Source organism: Balearica regulorum, chromosome 1, assembly GCF_011004875.1.
Source record: "Balearica regulorum gibbericeps isolate bBalReg1 chromosome 1, bBalReg1.pri, whole genome shotgun sequence".
NCBI classification, from domain to species: domain Eukaryota; kingdom Metazoa; phylum Chordata; class Aves; order Gruiformes; family Gruidae; genus Balearica; species Balearica regulorum.
Genome location: NC_046184.1, coordinates 17,340,914 through 17,356,818, shown reverse-complemented (window position 1 = coordinate 17,356,818; position 15,905 = coordinate 17,340,914). Strand labels below are relative to the sequence as shown.

At 45.3% G+C, this 15,905-nt stretch overlaps 1 protein-coding gene across 8 annotated transcripts in view; it reads left to right on the top strand.

Moving 5' to 3' along the window:
• CELSR1 (cadherin EGF LAG seven-pass G-type receptor 1) overlaps positions 1-15,905 on the top strand; it is a 178,432-nt gene that overhangs the window by 124,939 nt on the left and 37,588 nt on the right. For all 8 annotated transcript variants that reach the window (XM_075742266.1, XM_075742249.1, XM_075742217.1 and 5 more), the window contains exons 6-13: positions 1,751-1,908; positions 3,061-3,224; positions 4,657-4,782; positions 11,718-11,884; positions 12,359-12,544; positions 12,874-12,987; positions 13,310-13,484; positions 14,216-14,357. In XM_075742266.1, the coding sequence (XP_075598381.1) occupies positions 1,751-1,908; positions 3,061-3,224; positions 4,657-4,782; positions 11,718-11,884; positions 12,359-12,544; positions 12,874-12,987; positions 13,310-13,484; positions 14,216-14,357 (1,232 nt within the window). The remainder of the gene's footprint in view (positions 1-1,750; positions 1,909-3,060; positions 3,225-4,656; positions 4,783-11,717; positions 11,885-12,358; positions 12,545-12,873; positions 12,988-13,309; positions 13,485-14,215; positions 14,358-15,905) is intronic.

Here is a 15,905-nt window from a genome sequence, read left to right as displayed (position 1 = left end):
TTAGAAATAAATCTATATCTCTTTCCACATGATGAAAGCGGCTTTAGATATTTTAACAAATTTATGTGTGTACAAGCAAAACAGAAAGAATAGGCATTTATCCCCTTACTGCTTCCTTGTTTGCTGTACAAATAAGGGATTTCAGTATACAGTTGAGCAATATATGTTTTAAAGTGAGTGTACAGTGAACTACAGTGTGATGCCCAGCCATCTTCTGTTTTCATATGATTACTACTATTGTTGATCAACACATCATAAAAATACCACTTGGCTTTCAGTTGTGCTGCGTGTCTGGTCAGACCCTGCTGACCTCACTCCTGTGGGGTGTCCCTTTGCCCATAGAGGAATGGCAGCAAAGCCAGGGGAGTTCAGCTCATTGCTTCTCTCGTACCCATAAAGTCCTCAAAGATCCTGCACCAGTAGTAGATGAGGACTCTCTAGCTCTCCACGAACGCTAAGCATGGAAAACAGTTTTCTTTCAGATTTTGCTAGTTCTTCACTGAGGCTGCCATGCTGTTGTTTATACATGCACCCTTTTTTAATAGTCATGATATGCTTCTCCACTGGAGGAATGTGTCTCTTGAGTTTCTGCATAGCAGATATCATCTCCTGGCAGTCACACCGGGATACATCTCATCAGTTATAAAATCAGTGGAGATGAAGGATGTGTTTGTGATGGAGGCACAGAAGTTTGGTGGTTGGGGTTGGGTTACTGGTTGTCCCATGGGCTTTCCTGTCTGTCGGGATCACTGAATTTCCCCAGTTCTTGGTAGGCGCTGAAGTGGGGACAACTGCCAGCAGGGTGATCAGCAGAGCAGCAGTAATGATGAAGGTGTGAAGCTGAGTGTGGTAATTCTAGTTTTGTGGCCCATGTTCACCAGGGCATGTTGTGAATAGGTGGGGAGGAGTTTCCTACTGCCTGGGTGAAGCCAGAGATGAGGGAAAGTCATAGCATTTATTGCCACTTGAAAACACTTCATTCCCATCTTCTGTGCACCACCCACCGTGTCAGTCTGCATGCCTGGACCAAAGTGTCTGCGTGAGCAAGCTCAGATCCATTGATCATTTTTGATTGTCCAACTCCACAGGTCACTGATCTCCATTCTCCTGTGACTAGAAACCAGGGACTTCTCAGCTGGCTCAGCAGTAGGCAGTAGTTTTCCATGCCCTCCATCTTGTAGCTGGAACAAGCAGTCTTCATCTAAGCTCCCTGCCAGTCATCAGACAACCTTTCACTACAGCCTTTATAGGCTCAGATTCTGATGGTCCTGACAGAGTACTCCCATCAGAGAAAATTTGATTTAATCCTTTAGCCTCACTTGTGATATTACATCATTTTACAGTTGTCTGTCTTTGGGCAAAAACAATGTTAAAATTCAAGTGACTTCATTCACTTGAGGTGAAAAGTTGCAAAATGAGCAGAATTTATTAGAGTTCACTGTGCAGAAGTAAGAAAATGCCTCTTTGAAGTGATTTGAGACAAAGTGGTTCAGCAGTGGAAAAGACCAAAGGCACTTCTGACCATGCTGTATATCATACTGGGCATGTGTGGGCTCTCTTTGAAGGTCATCCATTGGGGTTTTTTCTTGCCTAGGTGTCGTAGGTCAACTTAACTTCTGCTTTTTGTTTGTATATCCTATTTTAGTCCCCTTTGGGGGTAGGAAGAAGTATGTTGTTGAGCTGGCTGAACCAGGATTTAAATCCCATGTGTATGTTGCATTGTATGACATGTGCCATGTACTTCTTGAAGCCCAACATTGGGCGATTAGGAATTCCTCACGGGCCTTCAGGAGAGAAGGTGGCCGTGGTGACCGTGGATGACTGTGACACAGCAGTGGCTGTGCGCTTCGGGAGCCTCATTGGAAACTACACCTGCGCTGCCCAGGGGACTCAAACTGGCTCAAAGAAGTAAGGATTCCCTCTATCTGCATTTGCCTACTCATTCTCTTCTTCCAGGGGAGAGTCAACAGTATGTGATTAACTACTAAGTAAATTAAGCTGGAAAAGCAGATATGATTTAACAAGAAAAAGTGACAAGGTTTAGTTTGGTAGATGAAATTTGTTGGAGGCTACTGCAAGTGTCGGTACACTGTGTGGAACGCACAGTTTTGTGTAGATACAGACCTGTGCCCAAATTACTTGTAAAATGCAAAAAAAAAAAAAAGACCTGGAGATCAGTGTGGGTGGCCCTCAAAAAGCATCTACTCAGTATGAAAAGGTAGAGAGAAGGGCAAGTAAAATGTTAGACTTTATTAATGAAGGGGATGACTGAAGAGCTTATTACTTCCGTCATTTAAGTTAACAGTCCTATCTTAAGAGGAGACAGAAATAACAGAGGTACAGAAAAGGCCATTGAAAAATCATAAGGTATGAAAAAAAAATTCCTGTGAGGAAAGACCAGAAAGATTATTACTGTTGAGTTTAAAGATGAGATGGACAGCAAGAAACAGAGCATGAATATCAAATAACGAGTGATAGCAGAAAGACCACTGAGATGCATATGCTGCTCCAAAATCCCAAGAGAAAGAGGGACCATAAAAATTAGGGCTAATTCAAACTGACCAGATGATACACTTTTCACACAATGTGGAGTCACTCAGTGGAACCTGCCTCCACCAAATGTTATTAAGACTAAGATCTACAGAGGATTTAAAAAGGGTTGGCACTGTATAATAAATAAGTCATTAGAGCAAAATGTACAGCATCTCAACCCTTGTGCTGTTGAGTATAAGTCAGCCCCTGGGTGACTGAAGTCAGAAAAAAGTGTCCTGTGGCTGCACATTTTTCTGTGATTTTCATTTTCTTCTTCCTATTGGCCGCTGTTAGGGACAGGTCATTGGATTCTGTATGTGTATGACAGCTCCTAAGTTAAAAGTTACGGTGTTTCTGGAAGGTCCTTCCTTTGATTACAAACTCTGGAAGTGCCGATGTAGCTGAGGGAAGTGCATGGCAACGTGGGTAAACTAAACAGCTCAAATGTGCTAATGGAAGCAGTAAGATAAAGAACAAAACAAGACAAACTATATGCAAGAAATGATGAGCATTTCTGTGTTTTTTCAGATCTTTGGACCTAACTGGCCCTCTCCTCCTTGGCGGTGTCCCAAACTTACCTGAAGATTTCCCGGTGCACAACAGACAGTTTATTGGCTGTATGAGGAACCTCTCTATCGACAGCAAGCCGATCGACATGGCTAGTTTCATCGCCAATAATGGCACTTTGCCGGGTGAGAATGACTACCGCTTCAAAAAGTCAACACGAGAAAGCTGTCTGCCATAGCTGTGTGTGTAACAGGGCTTAGGATGTCAAAGGGGCCAGCACTGGGAGGAACCCCAGGAAGGGGCAGGGGACAGAGGGGTCTGAAATGGCCCCTGTCCCTCTGTTAGCATTGCTGAGTACAAAGCATTTGCCCCAGGTTATGTGGCAGGGATTTTGAGGGGCTGCTGGGCATTGCGCTGCCACGGTGTCACCAGCACAGCTGCAACCAGACCTGCTCAGCACACCTCATTTGTTTGAGCAAGGAGCAGTCCACACCTGTGCCAGGGACGCACACAATAGCCCATGGCACAGTGCACACTTACAGGATTACACTTATAGACCTTCTCCATTGCTATGAGTTTCATCCAGGAATTTACTCCTAAATGAACTTTTCCTCTTTTTTTTAAATTACCTTTTAAATGTCACCTTGCTCTGAAAGCCAGTGGGATTCGTTCATGAAAAAGACAACGTTTTTAGTGACTTTTTCATAAATTATGTTTGTTCTGTAAATCAAATTCTGCAGTCCTCCAAATCTGAAAACTGCTTCATGAAGCAGCCTGTTGGAGTTTCTGATTTGGTTTCCAGTCCCTGGATCCCTGATCAGGATTAGGTCTGGTGTACAACATATTCTCATCATCATAAATCTGGCTCTTACACGCAAGAGTGGCAAGTGCCTTCCTTCCACCCTGCTGAAGGTCTGTGTAAGAGCTAAAGTGCAGTTCTTAAGTATGTTGCATTGATCGTGGATTAAGAAGGGAGCCATAGCATAAGCTTCAAATTGCTATTTTGTCTTTCCCTTTTTTAACAGTTATGTCTCTACTATTAGTTAAAAATAAGTTTTTATTCTATGGAAATACGCATCAGGAGGGGTATGAAGTGTTTTCTTTAGGATGGATTTTTTTTTCCCCTCATTTGGAAATGTGTTTCTATATAGTTTAAAACAATGATAAATAGTAGTGTTACTCTACTATGTAGCACTGCACTTTGGCTTTCCTTGGTTAGTGTGTCAGTTTTAGATGACAGTAAGTTGTGAACAGTGGTGCTGAGTTACAGCACCAGTCCATCTGCCTGTTTCCAGCAGTGGATGCCAGGGGGAAGCATAAAAATGGGACAAGCATGCAGTGATATTTCCTCAAAATTTTCTCTTAGTCCCCAGAGATTTACAGCTCAGTGACTGTATTTAATAGCCTTTGATAGATCTGTCTTTATGAATTTGATACTTGCTCAGCACATGTAAACTTTTACCATCCACATTTTGCTTCAATGACTTCAAGGAAATGAAAAAAAAACCCCAAACCTATAATGGCCATGTCTTCTTTTTACATAAAAACTCAGATACAATCATTCAGAGCTTTTTTCTTGTTAAAACCATGCAAAGTAACTGTTTTCCTGAATTTCAGGCTGTGCAGCGCAGAGAAATTATTGTGAAACCAGCTGGTGCCAGAACGGAGGCACATGTGTTAACAAGTGGAACACGTACATCTGCGAGTGCCCTGTACGCTTTGGAGGGAAAAACTGTGAGCAAGGTAGGATGCAAAAACCTTTTCATGCATAGTCATGTGTGCAGGTTTTATTACCCATCATTAACATCTCATAGAGTGTATGTGAAACCGTGATGCTTAAAAGATAGGCAAAAGAAAATTGCAATTAAGACTAAAAATCACCCATTTTCTATTTGAAATAATTTTAGAGATTGCCTATATAGGAATACAGAGGAATACAGAGAAATTGTTGAAGCAGCCAGGGATCAGGTTAGGAAAGCTGAAGCCCTGATAGAATTAAATCGTGGCCAGGGATGCCAAGAGCAACACGAAAAGCTTCTATAGGTATGTCAGTGATGAAAGGAAGACTAGGGAAAATACGTCCCTCCCCAGAAGGAAACAGGAGACCTGGTTACCCAAGGTATGGAGGAGGCTGAGGTACTCGATGATTTTTTTGCTTCAGTCTTCACCGGCAAGTGCTCTAGCTACACTGCCCAAGTCACAGAAGGCAAAGGCAGGGACTGGGAGAATGAAGAACTGCCCACTGTAGGAGAAGATCAGGTTTGAGACTGTCTAAGGAACCTGAAGGTGCACAAGTCCATGGAACCTGATGAGATGCATCTGCAGGTGCTGAGGGAACTGGCGGATGAAGTTGCGAAGCCACTATCCATCACATTTGAGAAGTTGTGGCAGTCCAGTTTGCCACTGACTGGAAAAGGGGAAACATAACCCCCGTTTTTAAAAAGGGGAAAAAAGGAAGACCCAGGGAACTACAGGCTGATCAGTCTCACTTCTGTGCCTGGAAAGATCATGGAGCAGATCCTCCTGGAAACTATGCTCAGGCACATGGAAAGTAAGGAGGTGATTGGTAACAGCCAACATGGCTTCACTAAGGGCAAATCGTGCCTGACAAACTTGGTGGCCTTCTATGATGGGGTTACAGCGTCCGTGGATAAGGGAAGGGCAGCTGATGTCATCTACCTGGACTTGTGCAAGGCATTTGACACTGTCCCGCATGACATCCTTGCCTCTAAATTGGAGAGACATGGATTTGACAGGTGGACCGCTCGGTGGATAAAGAATTGGCTGGATGGTCACACTCAAAGAGTTGTGATCGATGGCTCGATGTCCAAGTGGAGACCAGTGACGAGTGGTGTTCCGCAGGGGTCAGTACTGGGACCAGCACTGTTTAACATCTTTATCAGCAACGTGGACAGTGGGATCGAGTGCACCCTTAGCAAGTTTGCCGACGACACACTGGAGGGAGGGGATGCCATCCAGAGGGACCTTAACGGGCTTGAGAGGTGGGCCTGTGCGAACTGTATGAAGTTCAACAAGGTCAAGTGCAAGGTGCTGCACATGGGTCAGTGCAATCCCAAGCACAACTACAGGCTGGGCAGAGAATGGATTGAGAGCAGCCCTGAGGAGAGGGACTTTGGAGTGTTGGTGGACGGGAAGCTCAACATGAGCCTGCAGTGTGCGCTTGCAGTCCAGAAAGCCAACCATGTCCCGGGCTGCATCAAAAGAAGTGTGACCAGCAGGTCGAAGAAGGGGATTCTGCCCCTTTACTCCACTCTTGTGAGACCCCACCTGGAGTACTGCATCCAGCTCTGGGGGCCCCAGTACAAGAAGGACATGGAGCTGTTGGAGCAAGTCCAGAGGAGGGCCATGAAGATGCTCAGAGGGCTGGAGCACCTCTCCTATGAAGACAGGCTGAGACAGTGGGGGTTGTTCAGCCTGGAGAAGAGAAGGTTCCGGGAAGACCATATAGCAGCCTTCCAGTACCTGAAGGGGCCTGCAGGAAATCTGGAGAGGGACTGTTTGTAAGGGCATGTAATGACAGGACAAGGGGGAATGGCCTTAAACTGAAGGAGGGGAGATTTAGTTTAGATATTGGGAAGAAATTCTTCCCTGTGAGGGAAGTGGTGGTGAGGCACTGGAACAGGTTGCCCAGAGAGGTTGTGGATGCCCCCACTCTGGAAGTGTTCAAGGCCAGGTTGGATGGGGCTTTGGTCAACCTGGTGTAGTGGAGGGTGTCCCTGCCCATGGCAGGGGGTTGGAACTAGGATGATCTTTAAGGTGCCTTCCAACCCAAACCAGTCTATGATTCCATGATTGAATATAGTAAATATGATAGCTGACATACTGTCATGAGTAACAGCAGCTTCCATTGATTTACTTACATAAGCAAAGTAGTTCCACAGAACTTGGCAGTATTTAGAAATTTGTTTATAGTAAAAATGCCTGATCCTAAGCCCCTTTAAATGAGTGGAAAGAATCCCGCTGACTTTATTGGGCTTTGACTCAGACTAGTGATGAATGTGCAGTTTTAATCACCACTTTCTTGGCAAGAAGGCAGTCTCTGCTGAGTACAAGCAGTTTCAGTTTTACTGGGTTTTTCTTTGATTGAACACAATGTGCATATATGTGTAAAACCTCGTTAATAAAGGATAAGGAAGGAGCAGCAGGTGTGTTTTATAGGACATGAAGGACTTGCAGTTAGCTTCTTCCCAAGGAAGTGAGCAGTCATCTGCATGAGGGGTCCTGTGGGCTCAATGCAGCACCGGGCTGCCTGCTCTAAGGTGGCACCTCCACATCTAGTGAAAGGTTGCTCATTTGGAGTCTTCCTGCAGGCTTCCAGGTGGTGTGGTGTAGCCCCAGCCAGCAGCTGAGCACCACAGACCTGCTTGCTCACTCCTCCCCCCAAGGGGGTGGGGAGGAAAATGAAAAAAAAAAAAAAAACTTATAGGTTGAGATAAATGTAGTTTAATAGGATAACAAAGGAAGAGAAGAAGAAGAAGAAGAGTAATAACTGTTATTAATAATAATAATAATAATAATAACAATAAACAAACAACAAATGATGCACAAATGCAATTGATCACCGCAATGGAAGGGAAAAAAAAACAACTCAATGCCCAGTCTGTTTCTGAGCAGTGATCCTACCTCTCGGCTAGCCTCCCCAGTTATATCCGGAGCATGGCATTATATCGACAGGAATATCCCTCTGGCCAGGCTGGGTCAGCTGTCCTGGCTCTGCTCTCCCAGCTTCTTGTGCACCTGGCAGGGCATGGGAAGCTGAAAAGTCCTTGACTTGGTGTAGACACTACAACTACCCAGCAACAACTGAAAACATCAGTGTGATATCAACATTATTTCTATACTAAATCCAAAAGACAGCTCTATACTGGCTACTAGAAATAAAATTAACTCTATCTATCTCAGCCGTAACTAGGACACCAGGAAAGAAAACCTGCTTAAACTAGGCATGGCTTCCCTAGAAACAGAAGGCCAAATTCTAGCCTCTGGTGCAGGTGTGGTAGGTCTTCATTTCCGTTATTCCCCCCAGCCCAGAATAGTCTGCAGTGTGATCGAGGATTTTGTTCTTTTGATGTATCTACCCCAGATCAGACATTCTTGATTACTCTCAGCAGGATATGAACCCCGGAACAGCAGGTCTCCAAGTTGAGATGCACACACCACCGTGATTTGCAAACCACTTTAGCACAGTATGCCTCAGCCTGGACCAGATCAGGTGGTGGCAACTGCTCTCCCCTTGTCTGAGAAGCAGCAGCTTAGCAGAGGACACATAGTTAAGTTTCTGGCTTGCAAATAAGGGTCTGCAGCGTGAGGGACAAGAGAAGGGAATGATGGAGGCTTATTCCTGTGTTCCACCTCACACAGACCCCAGAGCTGCTATCACTGCCCCTAGCGAGGTACCTGCTTTCTATAGCAGCTTCTCAAATATTTTGAGTTCCCCAGGTTTGTATGAAGATCTAATTTTTCCATGTGTCTCATATCAAGTATCTTTGTGAAACCCACACTGATGTCAAATATGTGATTTATTCATCATTTTCTTATCCCAAACTCAAGACCAAAACACGAAGCTTGGATTTGGAAAATCACCTCAGAACTGCCCTGTAGCCATCACTGGAAACTCATTTTAAGTTCAAGTAATACAGATGACAACAATCACAGCATCACTGTCCCCCACCCAGTGATCGCCTCTGCCGCCAGTGCTGTGCATTCCTGCATGTCCTCTTTGTCATTCGGTAACCCCGTGTTCTGATGCCTCAGTTTGTGTGGGTGTTTTATAGTGTGAGGGCAGAAGGCTGCTTGCTTCTTTGATGATATTTGTGAGGCAAAGTGTCCCTAAGGAAAAATTGCAAGCCAAGAAAGAAATTAATTTTTCTGAAATGGGACCAAAGATTTCAAGAGCCTGAAGTTAAAGTCAGGAGGAATCACTGATATACAATACTCCTGGCTTTCACGTTGCTCATTTGAGTGCTCAGATAGAAGGGAGAGAAAATTAGGGGAAAATGAGTTTCATCTTTGTTGTAGTTTAATTCTTTTAAAAACTGAGATACTGCAATGCTGTGAAGAAGATCTAGCAGCTGTGCCCAAGTCATTGTCAGCTGGCTAATGTCATTGTGCTGGCCTTGGTCTGAACACCAAAGCTTTGCACCAAAACATACGCTGTCAGGTGTCCTACACCCAAACTGCAGGTGACATCCTGGTGTTGTCAGTGTGTTTCCCCAGGACCTCTGTCTCCACAGTGAATAGCCCTCAGGTCTTTCTGATGACCTTTTAAATGTAGGAGACTCTTAAAATTGTATGTAGATACACAGGTAGTGCTTCAAAGTGAAAAACCCTGAGAATACAATTAGTTTGCATCACTGCATCGCTGATGGCAGGGAGTTGCTGTGCTTGGAAGCGTGTGTGCTCACCTCTGTGGTGACAGGGGTGGGCTGATCCCATCTGGGGACATGGAATGTGGCCACCAGCCCCTCCACGGAGACCCTGATCCCAGGCATGGGGAAGGGTTGGGGGCAGGAGGGAGGTCAGAGGGGGCTGACTGATGGGGATTTCTGTTTTACTACCAGGGAAGATGCACCCTGGCCCCAGGGAAGGGAGGGCGTTGGGAGGAGGTGTGGGAAGGGAATAGTATTTGCAAGCACCGAAAGTCACCACCGGTGAGAAAAGGAAGATGGCTAATTGCCATGCCAGTCCAGTTCTCCCAGGAGCAGAGCTGAAATGCTTGCAAACAGCATTCCCAGCCACCAGCAAGCGGGAAGCTCCGCTCTCTGGAGGCAGGCTGACTTAAAAATCTCAGCAACGGTCTAGAAAACCATGAGCAAAGAAGGTGGGAATTGAGCTTGTTGTGAAGGTTGGCAGGGCAGAGGAGAAAGGAGAGGGCTAACTTTTGTACATGTGGAGCAGAAGGAGGAAATGATGATGCTCAACACTGATGTCCTGGTTACTTTTACATTGATGTTGGGCAGTGCGGACTGATGAATCATGCCCTGGCCCAGCCAGCCAGAGCTTGAGCACTGGATTCACGTTTTATACAAACTGAGGACAGCTATGTCTGGTGGCAAACCATTTCAAATTGTTGTCGGGTGTCAAGAGCAGGCTAAGCTTCAGTTGTTCCGCCATATGCCCCCACTAGCATTCATGGAGGACTGAGTGTGACTGCAGAGGGGAGATCACAGCCTGGAGCAGGAGGGAGAGGGGATGTCCTTTGGGGCTGCCTGCACTTAACCCGGGGTTGGGGTGGTTGGGTAACCACATCTTAGAGAAGGGCAAGTCAAGTTACATCTCTGGCTTGGCTAGTGATAGTCCGCTTGTCACTGACATCTTGTTTCTCACAAATAGGGAGCTGAAGGGCTTGCAGACAGCACTCCCCTCCAACCCCTGCACTCCCACCACCAACCTTTCCCTTTATAGAGACTAGTAAGGCAGACCTATCAGAATTTAGGGTTTGGGGTTTTCCCTCAAAAAAATGCAACTTCACATCAACCTGACTCCATCTTCTGCAATGATGTCGTCCCTCTAACCTTTTCTAAGGACTTACCATTTTATAGTAATATGTATACATTTGTATATACATGATCCCTCCTACTACAAGAACATCCAGAAAAGTCAGCAGATATGGTAGTGTGGAACAGAAGGGGAAGGAGCCAGTCAAACCCTGTCATCTCACTGACCATCAACATACAACATTGCTTGCCAATCTGTGATGGTTGTACCCAGTCTCTAGGGCCTGCTTCCACTTGCAAAGAGCTACCATGAACCTCACTGGCATGCTCGTGAGTGAGGACATCAGGCAGGGGCTGATTGCAGGTCCTGCTACAAGTGCTACACATGGTGGAGGTGCCATATGGGGTGCTGAAAATAGCACAGAGCTCCCACAGCTTAATTTGTGCTTCTAATCAGTGAGATCAACTAGTCCAAGGTACTGTAACTCCTATTACCTAAGGTAACTACTTTAAAAGTTCAAAGGGTGGGTGTTCCCCTCTTTTCCATCAGCAAGGTGCTTTCCGTTGAAGGCTGTCATCAGCGTCTCCCTGTAGGAGCTGTGTTCGTGCAAGGTTAGAGAGGAGGGCAACTCTTCAGCTGTCACCTCGAGATATTTAAGGCACACAATATGGGCAATTCCACAAGAGGTTTCTCCCTGTGAAAAGGCTGCGTAACTGAAACAGCTGAGTAATCTGGCCCTCGAGTATTTATAATTAATTAATATTTCCTGTTGCCTCCCAGCCTTTTCCTCTGTGTTTAATCTGTTAATTAGAGGTAGGTAATCAAGGATATGTTGAAAACATCTGCAGCAAGAGTTGCCCTCATACTTCCTGCTCTGTCCACCCACTCATCAGCAGAACTGTATCAGTAACAATCCTGAGCTCACCTTTCTAGGAACGTCTCTCACCTGTGTAATGCCGTAGCAGTATGGAGGCGCTGCCTTTGAGTGCAGGCACCGAGACAAGGTGCCTACCCCACAACAGGGGTAGGCTGTGAATTTGCGGTATTATCAGCTGCTTCACAGTAACTCCCCTAGGCCAGCTCTTAATCCGTGCTAGGTTAAAAATAGCTCAATGGAAGAGGGACTAGCTTGTACCATCACCACGACATAGCATCATTTCTCTGCTTAACCTTTGTCCTGAAGCATATCAACTGTTTCTCTCCTGTCTTTTGATTTACAGCAATGCCTTCTCCTCAGCGTTTCAGTGGTGAAAGCATTCTCATTTGGAGTGACCTGGACATTACCATCTCTGTGCCGTGGTACATTGGGCTGATGTTCAGAACCCGGAAAGTCAATGGCATGTTAATGCAAGCCAATGCTGGGGCTGCATCCAAGATCAATATTCAGGTAAAACTGTGGCTGCCTTTGGTTAGAAAAGAACTAATAAATTCTTCGCCATCAGTGGATATGGCCACATGAACTACGTAGCTTCATCCACCCAGCTAAATGTGCATCAATAAATACAAATTATTTTGCTCAGCCTTTGACAAAAATCAAAAGATCGATGATCAAAAGATCATTGTAAAATTCAAATTCGTTGGTTTAAGATTTTTTTTTTAAACAGAGGTAGTAGTGTGCATTAATATAGATGCAAAAAATATGTCTCTTGATTGTTTTGGGGTGTTTTTGTCAGTAGGGTAAGTTAGAGTCTGAATGTCCAAAGTGATACGAGGAGTTACTGCAAGTGTTCCCATCTTTACTGTTTGAGCCTTTTTCCCTTTTGGGCTGTCTTAGGAAATGTTATTATCTTGCCCTCTGCTCCCTTCCACATCAAATACAAATATGTAGCAAAAAATAGACTTTTTTTTTTTTCCCCAACAGATACTGAACAACTACGTGCAGTTTGAAGTGTACAGTGGCCTGAGCCAGGTTGCTAGTCTGAAGATGAGCCAGTCACGAGTCAGTGATGGGGAATGGCATCATTTATTAATAGAGCTGAAGAGTGCTAAAGATGGTAAAGACATCAAGTACCTTGCTGTCATGTCCTTGGACTATGGGATGTACCAGGTAAGGCAGCATCATAACATTGCCACTAAGCACTACAGAAATGTTTTTAGGAGAAAGCAGAATAAAGGATTGTGGACAAATACTTATTCTGTGAGCCGTATTCTGCATTGGTGCCTAATGAAGTTATATTAATTTATTAAGCCTAATGATAAGATATCTTATGAACGAGTTTGTAAAAAGCCACATTCAGATGTCTAGCCCCTCACTCCTTTGATGTTTTTTCTGTAATCTACTGTCAGCTACTGGTTGACTCCATCACTACAGAAAGTAGGCTGGCAACGTTGCAGAGGATGATAGTGCTTCTTATCGACTGTCGTTTTCCTCAACAGAGCACTGTGCAAATTGGAAATCAACTACCTGGGCTGAAAATGAAAAGCATCATTGTGGGAGGTGTCTCTGGAGACCAAGTCTCTGTTCAGCAGGGATTTTATGGCTGTATGCAGGTATGAAATGAAAAGTGTAGCAACAAATGTTGAACTTTTAAGAAAATACTCATGTGAAAATGTGGGGGTTTCTTTTTCATCCCTCCCCAAACATTTCTGTTTCCTCCATCAAAATATCTAAGAATCAAAATATTCAAGTCCACCCACTTTCCCAGGTACAAATCTGGTCTCACAGGGGAGCAGCATTTGAAAAAAAATCTGGGTTTGTCTCATCATCTCATCAGGTGATGTTTCTTTAAAATGTAGCCTCATGGATTAATGGAAGTAGTGAAACACATAATGCTGTATTCTGAACGAAGACTTATTTAAAATTTGTCACCAGGGAGTAAGAATGGGAGAGACATCTACAAATATAGCTACACTCAACATGAAACAGGCTATCAAGATCAACGTGAAGGAGGGTTGCGAAGTGGATAACCCCTGTGATTCCAACCCGTGTCCCCAGCACAGCTACTGCAGTGATGACTGGGACAGCTACTCGTGCATCTGCGACCCAGGTAACCCACTGACCATCCCACACACTCATCTAGGAGCTGGATCACATCTTCTATGCGATCATCAGAAGAGCAGCGGCAGCAGCAGCAGAAGCGTGCTTGCAGAGTGCTCGTCTTCTGATTATTCTTCTTCCAATCAGTATTACCTGTCTCAGTCTTACTGTAGCACCCTTGAAACTGCAGTCATGGACTAAGGATCATTTGTCTAGGCAACATATCAACCAAACAGAAAGACGGTCTCTGGTCCAAAGGGGTCTCTTCATGCACCTCCCCTTTTCTTTTTGTCTGTTTTTCTTTTTTTTTCTTTTTCTTTCCCAGCCTTTTCTGCTGTTGGATTTCAGTCTCACACCCTGCATCCTAATCGAGATACTTTGAATGTTTTCTCTGTTTTGGTGCATGTAGCCAGCACATGCTGTCAGCACCCAGCACAGTCACCTCCCATACATGCAGGGAGAGAATACAAAACTATTTCTAACACATGCCCTGAATATAAAACAGGGAACCAAAGGCACAAGGGTGCCTCAAGCATGTTAACAGGCTGTGGAAAAAACAGCCCACTATCTTTTTTGCTGAGAGGAAAAAAGAGTACCTTCTGTCTGACAGTATCTCAGGGGGAATCTACTGATTATTGAAGATGTGTTATTAGTGTATAAGTTTAAAATAGATGGTCTTTTGGAGACATGCAAATCATAAATTACAATGGTCGCTGTAATTTTATGACCTTGTCTCCCCAGGGTACTTTGGGAGAGACTGTGTTGATGTATGTAACTTGAACCCCTGTGAGCATGTCTCCACGTGCGTGCACAAACCTAGCTCATCCCACGGCTACACCTGCGAATGTGGACAAAGCTACTATGGACAGTATTGCGAGAGCAAGTAAGAGAATTATTTTTGTTCTTGGTTTCTTGATCCTTCCAGGTACCTCTTCTCTAAGGCAGCAGTCCTCCCGCTTCCTTTTCTGCTTTGGTTAGCTTTTGGTTTCCTTTCCTGAATTTGAGTGTTCGTAGTAGATGGTATTTGCAGGTTCCATGCCCTTTGGCACTCCTGAGCTCTCTTCCCAGAGACCAGGGAAACCTCAATATACTGAGGGGCCACTTTTCTTTAGCAGCAGCTCAGGGGCTCGACCAGTTGTGCTGTGTTACACAGCACTGCATCTGACCTGTACCTTGTGGTGGACTTGGCCTGAGTTTGCTCTGCGTCTCTCCTTCAGCTCCCCCAGCAGACACACAGAGCGATGCACCCAGTTAGGTGGCCTGTGGCCAGATAAAATGACTTTGCAGTTTGGGTCTAGTCCCTGGGCTGGCAAAAAGCCATCTCTTCTGGACAGACTGGGAGGCCTGTGTCTCGTTTCTGTGTGGGAGAAACGTGCAGATTCCCTCATCACTGGATTCCTGGTCTCAGATAAGCAGTCAGCAACCGGCCTTATCCCAGAGACGGCACTTTGATTTACTGTAATATGGGCCATTCATGATGTGCAAATGAAGTGCATTTGTCTGCCCATTTAGGAATAGCTCATGTGATGTTTCCTTCCCTTTGAAAACCGCAAGCTTCTTCCTCCGCCTTTTGGTGTGTGGGCTTGCAAATGTTGGCCATGCTGTTGCCAGATTCATCTTTCATTCCTGTGGATTAGCGACACAGAGATGTTGTCCCTTGTCATTATCTGCTGACATCATGTCAAGTGCAACATTGTGGTTTTTCATATTATGAAGCGGAGAAGTACAAACCTGGCAATTACCGTAAACAAAATTCAGTGTGGTCCTCTTTGAAACAGAGGGCAAACAGCTTTTCTTTCCTAAAACAAGCAGCAGGGAGGGGATTCCTTGTGCATTATGCTGATCACAGACTCAGCAGTGTCATCCTTCAGGCTGTTGCTTGACAAAGACTTCCAGCTAATAGAGACCCTTGTCGCTGCCCCGGCCCCTTCCCGGAGCTCTACTTGCCAGCACTAGTGTTGGGGCATCTATGGGACAAACCTGCTCAGAAGCTCACCCAGCAGAAAAAGAACCAACAAAAACAAGGGTTATTCTTCAGCAAGGGCAACTTTTGGGTTGATGCACAGCCTCCGACCAGCTGTGCTGCTGCATTCATAGTCTCAATCAAAGCTGTCACCCTTCCCTCTTCCATGTCCCCAACCACATGTGTCCTCCTCCTCCTCCCTTGTGGCAGACCAGGGCTTTTCAGACCCTGTGGTGAGCTGGCTGAGAAAGCCAGGTTGGCTGAAAGTAGTGACTTTTCTTCATAGGGTGAGCTTGCAGCCAGCTTTGCACCTGAGCTGGTGTCCCCGCAGGTTGGACAAGCACCGCTGCCCACGGCAGCGGTAGGACAGGAACCCGTGGGGGTGGGAGGTGGGATATAAAGTGTTGGAGAACTGTACCCTGAGGCTGTTTGTGGCAGTAGGTAAACCAGGGCACGGGCTCAGCACTG